The sequence below is a fragment of the Phyllostomus hastatus genome, unplaced genomic scaffold (genome assembly GCF_019186645.2).
Source record: "Phyllostomus hastatus isolate PE091 unplaced genomic scaffold, TTU_PhHast_1.1 phas_scaffold_78, whole genome shotgun sequence".
Lineage (NCBI taxonomy): Eukaryota > Metazoa > Chordata > Mammalia > Chiroptera > Phyllostomidae > Phyllostomus > Phyllostomus hastatus.
The window spans coordinates 73,030,903-73,037,702 of NW_025334041.1; the positions used below are offsets into that span (position 1 = coordinate 73,030,903).

At 53.3% G+C, this 6,800-nt stretch overlaps 1 protein-coding gene across 7 annotated transcripts in view; it reads left to right on the forward strand.

The window, feature by feature from the left end:
• The window catches only part of CAPG (capping actin protein, gelsolin like), a 38,662-nt gene extending 32,541 nt beyond the window's left edge, over positions 1-6,121 (forward strand). For all 7 annotated transcript variants that reach the window (XM_045828376.1, XM_045828379.1, XM_045828380.1 and 4 more), the window contains 5 exons: positions 820-969; positions 1,306-1,398; positions 2,353-2,485; positions 5,283-5,371; positions 5,943-6,121. In XM_045828376.1, coding sequence (XP_045684332.1) covers positions 820-969; positions 1,306-1,398; positions 2,353-2,485; positions 5,283-5,371; positions 5,943-6,008 — 531 coding nt within the window. In that variant the 3' untranslated portion in view covers positions 6,009-6,121. The remainder of the gene's footprint in view (positions 1-819; positions 970-1,305; positions 1,399-2,352; positions 2,486-5,282; positions 5,372-5,942) is intronic.
• The last annotated feature ends 679 nt before the right edge of the window (positions 6,122-6,800 follow it).

Consider the following 6,800-nt stretch of genomic DNA (forward strand, 5'->3'; position numbering starts at 1 on the left):
CCCGGGGAGGCAGCCAAGACCTGGCCTGTCACTCACTGTAATCCATGGCAGTATGCAATGAGAGTTCTAAGAGCGGCAGGGACATGTGCTGGAGGAGCTTGGGCAGAGAGGGACTCCTAAACCTGAGCCAAAGCCATTGTCTCAGGAAGGTGCCATTTGACTAGACCTTCACGGAGGGGAAAAGCCATTCCAGGCAAAGGGGCAGGTGAGCTGAAGCACTGAGGTGGGTAAGGGTGTAGACATGCATGTTAACAGCAAGGACACGGTGCAGACAGGAGCCATGGGATCGCAAATTGCTAAGGATGGGGAGACCCAGGAGGAGACTGAGAAGCCTGGACCACCTCTTCTGGTGAAGATTTGGGCAGGAAGATCAACCCAGGAGCTGTTTGGAAGATGGACTGGAAGCAGTGAGATGGAGGCAGGAGGACCAGCTAGGGAGAGGAGATGAGGGCCGTGCCTGGCAGGGGTGCAGTTGGGATGCTCAGGGATGGCATTCACTCACTCATTCATTCATTTATTCATTCAGTAAATAGTTATTTTGTGCCTAAATATGTGCCAGTCTGTTTTAGCACTGGGTATACAGTAGAGAACAAAGCAAAACAAAACTAAGCACTCATGCCCTAATGAAGCTTACTCTACTCAGGGGAGCTAGATCATGTACAAGGTAAAGATGTTGGAACATATGCTGATAAGTGATGTGGAGAAAAACAGCAGAGAGAGCGGGGGGTGGGGGGGTGGCTGGGCGGAGGAACACTCTTGTGGAGTGTTGTCATTACCATTCTCAGGCCTTCTTTAACCTGGGCCTCCACTTGCCTGCAGAACATCTTCGTCTGGTGTGGTGGAAAATCCAACATCCTGGAGCGCAACAAGGCACGGGACCTGGCCTTGGCCATCCGGGACAGCGAGCGGCAGGGCAAGGCCCAGGTGGAGATCATTACAGATGGGGAGGAGCCTGCCGAGATGATCCAGGTAGAGGGGACATTGGGGTGGGTGGCCTCTGCTTAGAAGCTGCTGAGAGGTTGTGATCAGCTTGGGGACATGGGGGCGTTCGGTCGCAGATTGGCGGGGGCAGCATCTGGGCCACTGCTTGTAGGGTGCCTTGTGATTCTGAGTAAAGTACCCCTGTGGACAGATGGACCAGTGGCCTGGCAGGTGGGGCGGCTGGACCAGCCCTCACTCACCTCTGCTGGGCACCCTTGTGCGGGTCAGTTTGTCCTGCCAGTGGCCCCGAGTGTAATGGGTTGGGAAGGTCTGGGGCAGCTGCATGGGAGCCCCTGGAAACCTGGCCTGCCCTGACTCCTGCAGGTCCTGGGTGCCAAGCCTGCCCTGAAGGAGGGCAACCCTGAGGAAGACCTCACAGCTGACCAGACTAATGCCCAGGCTGCGTCTCTGTACAAGGTGGGTGTTCCGGGCCGGCCCTGGGGCCCAGGCAGGGGGTGGGAGCCTGATGCACTGCAGGCTGAAGGGGGAGGAGAGAGCTGTGGGCGGTTTACCCGGGGCTGGGAGGGAGAGGAGGAGGGGAAGTGGAGGGGTGCCTGGCCCTCCTGAGGAGACATACGCTATTTCACTTCTAGCCCATTTTTGGAGGAGAATTGAAGGAGATACTGAGCTTTACTTTTTGACGTCTTTACATTTATTTGTAATGTGGAGTCCACTTAATTTCCAAATGAATTTGGTGCCTCTGGGCTGCAGTGATGAGCGTGATGTGAGGGTGGGCGCTGCCCAGGATTTGCCGGTCAGAGCTTTTCTCCCTGCCCCTGTCTGCTCCTTGGGCCTGGGCAGTGGACCAGGGCTGTGGGGCAGGCAGGCAGCCCCCTCCTTGGACGGAGGTTAGGACTGTGTGTTGGGAGGAGGAGGGTGATCCCACACCGCTCATCTGTGTTAACCTGAAGATATAAAGGCCTTTCAAACTGAGAGGCACCAAGCGTTTATTTGAAATCAAAAGAATAGCTATTCGGGACTCACTGATTCAGGCAGGAGCCCAGAGAGTGTTCCGATCAGCAGACAAAGGCAAAGGGTGTTTGAGAAAGGGAAGGAGGACAGTTACATCAACAGAAAGAAGGCAGTTCTGTGAGAACAGACAATAAAACAGTGATGCTAATTCTGAATGCTTTTGATTTTCCGCCTTGTAGTCATCAGTCCAGTTGGCATCATACCTGCTTTTTTGTTATCTTTGCAAACAGTTCTTTGAAACACAGAGTTGCTTAGGCCCAGTCTAAATGTTACTTTGTCCTATTTAACATTCCAAAAGTTTGAGGTATGTGTACGTGCAAGGCAGTTCCTCTGGGACCTCAGCTTCAGCTCCTTTTTAAAGTGGCCATGTTTATATTGTTTTGACACATCCTCCCCAAGGTCTCGGATGCCACTGGACAGATGCACCTGACCAAAGTGGCCGACTCTAGCCCCTTTGCCCTTGACTTGCTGATACCTGATGACTGCTTTGTGCTGGACAACGGGCTCTGTGGCAAGATCTACATCTGGAAGGGTACGTGAGGCTCCTGCTCTCCAGCCCAAGACCTGCGCCTGCTCTAAGCCCAGCAGGCTTCCCATTGGAAGGCTGGGCCTGCCTGGCTGCTTTCAGAAGATAGCCTGTGCGAGCTGATACTCCAGACCTGACGTCCAGACTGAGGGTTTTCTCTGTTCTGCTCCCATCCCCTAAATTCTTGGCAACTGTTCTGACCTCTAGCATACCTGAGGACCGAGGGCCTGGGAAAACAGAGCGCTGGACAACCCCTCTCCCGCCCGCTCCCATTCTGATTCACTAGGTCTGGGCTAAGCCCGAGAAGCCCCCAGCACCCCGTTCCTACCATTCTGCCTTGAGGTGTGACAGGAATTTTAGGTACATAGAATCTCACTTTATCCAGTGGGTATTGCACTGGTAGAACTTGTCTTTCCGAGACATTGTTTTGGTTGGACAGAGAAACACTTGTGCGGAGGTCTGTTCCGTGTTCTGACTGAAGTGCTGAAACAGCCGGGTGTCTGAGGGACCCTGGGAGCCTCGCACCTCCTCCACACTTGCCTTTTCACGAGCACGCCTTACCTCCCCGACCAGCTTTTGAACTGCTTGAAAGCAGGAGCCATATCATCTCTAGTGTCTTGATGGTATAATGTGTTTGCTCAGTAAATATCTGTGGGGTCAACCAAGGCCAAGAAGAATCAGCAGCCCTAGCTTGGTCAGAAGACAGAGAAGCGTTAGGTGTTCTAAGTGTGGCGGCTCCTAGGCAATAATACTGTCGCTTCAGGGAAGGGCCCGGAGCAGCAAGCAGTGTGGCAGGTTTCTGAGAGTTAAAGGGTATGTGTGTGTGTGTGTGTGTGTGTGTGTGTGTGTGTGTGTCAAGGGGGGTGGGTTGTGCTACTAGGGCTGCCTTTCCCTCCTGCCACAGGGTACCTTCCCATGGAACCAGTTCCAAGCATGGGGGGCGAATGGGGGCAGGGGTGTCCATAGACATGTATTTAACCCCAAATGAAGACCCAACCATTTAGGAAAGACAAACCAGAGGAGAAGAAACAGGAAACTCCAGCCAGGAAGAAAAGTGTCCTGTGGGTTGCTGGTCAAATCACAGGAAGTATCCACATTAATTTAGTCAGATTGTAGCTAACTGGGGTTTTCAGCCTGGGTGGTATTTTTACCAAGCAAGGGCTTGCTGCCGGACATGCGCAGAAGCCAGTCCTATGGCGCTGGCTTTTGAGAAGAGAACAAAGCTTGATTGGGAAGTCGACTAGCAAGGAGACAGGGAGCAAGGCTCAAACCCACCCCCCAGATGGAGGGTTTGAGCTGGTAGGGGGCTGGGGAAGGACAGTCTGGCATCTGGAAGTGCTGGCAGGGCAGGTTTCAGTTGGAGGGCTTCAGCTCCTGACCTTTCTGGACAACAGACCCTTCGATTCTGAAAAGATCCCCATGATCAAGTCCCGGTCACGTCTCAGCCTTTTTGGTTTCATGAGGTTGGGGGCAAAACTGGTACTGGGTGTTACTGAAAGTCAAAATTTTCTCTGAATGCTTAGGCTGTATGACTTAACAATTTTGTTTTGTTGACCCTGAAAAACAACTCAGTTTCATGTTAGAAAGGATAATTCCAGTCTGAGCTGGTTCTGCAGTTACAGTGTTAATGAACAAAACTTCAACCAGTAAATTTAAAGATCATGAACAAGGCTGCACCTTAGCCAAGGTACTGAGGAAAGGTACTGAGCGGAGCTGCACAAAGTGGAAGTCTTCTATGGGCAGAAAGAGTGGGTACAGCCCTGGCCGGTGTCTCAGGTGATTGGAGCGCCATCCTGTTTACCAAAAGGTTGTGGGTTTGATTCCTGGTCAGGGCACATACCTAGGCTGTGGGTTTGATCCCTCGATGGGGTGTGTGCGGGAGGCGACTGATCAATGTTCTATCTTGCTTACTCTCAAGTCAATAAATACATCCTCAGATTAGGGTAAAAGAAAAGAATAAGAGAGTGGGGTAAAGAAGTGGAAAGACTGGGTTGTTTAAGGCAAGGCCACTTCCCCTTAGGGGCAGGCAGGGGTCATACCAGCCAGATTACCTCACTAGTGCTACCAGGGAATTCCAGGCCTGGGTCGTTTGAAAATTCCACTCCTGTGAGAAAATTCCACTGCCGTGAGGCTGGGTGTTAAGTCGGGTGAGGGGGCACCTTCACCACAAGATTCCGTTTTGATATGTTTGTTTTTAGCACTGGAGAACCAACCCCAGTTCACTACCTTGTTGCCTTGGAAAAGTGCCTTAAGCTGGAGCCTATTTTGTGTTATAGGGACTACGTACAGGCGAGAATGGACTCTGGTGTCTTCCTTTTTGTATGCTCTTCGTTGGCATAGCTGTTGGCCCTTGTCTGCTACCTGGCATTATGGGAGTAAGACTGGAGGAAACCACCCTCTGTCCTGGTCAGTTGTATGAGGAAGGCTTGATAACAGTGCAGTTGGGGCTCAAGAGGCGAGGGGTCCTGGAGTCGCGTGGTCCTGGGGCCACGGCTCTACGCCTGACGCCAGGGCACACTAGTCCTCGTGACTGTTCCTGCGGCCCTGGTCTGAACAGGTTTTGGTGCTTAGAGCAGGCAGGGAAGCTGTTTCCATCTGGCCTGGAGCTGCCAGGTTGGGAGAAGTGTCGAGGGGCTGACTTTGCACCTCTAGGGAGCCCCTCAGCATTCTCAGTACCTCCTGGTCCGTTTGTTTTAAAAGTTGCCAGCCATTCTGTGGACCCCCTTAAATCTCCTGAAGAAAAATGGCATGTGGGGTAGAAAGTGTTCCTGCTCTTGTGAAAACTCTCCTTCCTCTGATCCAGGGCGGAAAGCTAACGAGAAGGAGCGGCAGGCGGCCCTCCAAGTGGCCGAGGACTTCATCTCTCGCATGCGGTACGCCCCAAACACTCAGGTGAGGGGACACCTGCTGCCCCAGCCTTCCTCTGGGGCCTCCCCACGGCCTCCTGCCCCTCAGACCGGACAAGAAGGGCAGCAAGGCCTCAGACATGGTCGGGAACAGTCAGGCCTCCCTACCGGACTCCCCAGTGGGGAAGTCCTTCTCAATCCTTAAAGATTTAAAAGTACATATTTTCTAAGAGGATGTTGGCAACGCTGCCTTGAGAGCCCAGAGAGTGGGTTCACCTTTGGACAGCTTGTGCGCCTCCTCTGGGCCATTGCCCCGAGCTGCTATGGCCCCTTCTCATCCAAGCTCGGTGACTCCACAAGTCATTTTGAGGGGAGCTGGTGAGGCTCCTCTGTAACTGGTGCATCTGCCAAGCTTCACCTTTGTCCTGGAAGCAGTCTCCTTCAGCTGTGTCTCTGTAATGTTTCTCATCTCTTGTCTTATCTGGAGGGGCACCCTTGGCCTGGACAGCGTGGACACTGGCCGAGTGCCCAGCACCCTTCTCTGTGGCTCTGGCCTTGCCTGGTGGAGGCAGAGATGGCAACCTTGTGAGCAAGATGTCTCCCTGCTGTCCCTGCAGGTGGAGATTCTGCCCCAGGGCCGTGAGAGTCCCATCTTCAAGCAATTCTTCAAGAACTGGAAGTAAGAGAAACATCTCCCTGCGCCCACCTGCTTGCCTGTTTGCTCCTCCTCCTGCTGCCTAGTCGGCGCCAAGGCGCCACTGGAGCTGTTCAATAAAGGAGACGAGTGTCTTCCCCACTCTCTGCCCGCGTTGCTTGCCCTGGACTAATTCTGTCTGCCCTGTCTCCTTGCAGGGACTTATTCTCATGCTGGGGTAATGTGGAACCCAGGGACAATTCCCCGCCCCTGAGAGGCCTCAGCTGGTTTTGCATAATTAAGGCAGGGGGGCCAGGAATCCCAGTGCACCTGGCAGGTTCTGCTGTGAACCCTGTAGAGAGGTGGCCCAGTGCCAGGCTGCAGGATCACTTTCAGCCAGGGGTTCAGATCAGTCTCACGTTCCCAGCTGGGAGGAGGTTATGGCAACAGGCTGGGGATGCCTCTTTGTTCAAGCCAGTATTTCCCCAGCTGCCGTCATAAACCATTGCAAGGCAGCTTCCAATGACATACGCCCAGCAAGCAAAGGTGCAGACATCTGGCTTGTCACTTTGTAAGCACATTGCATCAAGCATTACCAGTCCGATGAGCCCAGAGCCACCTCTGGTTGCAGGAAAAGCACAAGAGTCATGGGTCTGGTTCTCAGCCTGCCTCCATTGCATCCTGGCCAGGTTGCCTTTCCTTGTCTAGGCCTTAGTTCATGCTCTTTCGAAATTGGGGGGGTGGCTGGAATATCAGAGGGGCTAGATAGCTAAATAGGGGGAATACAGAGTAGCCCCAAGATATTCCCATCCTGGAGGGCATGGGTTGGGGGAGCATGGGA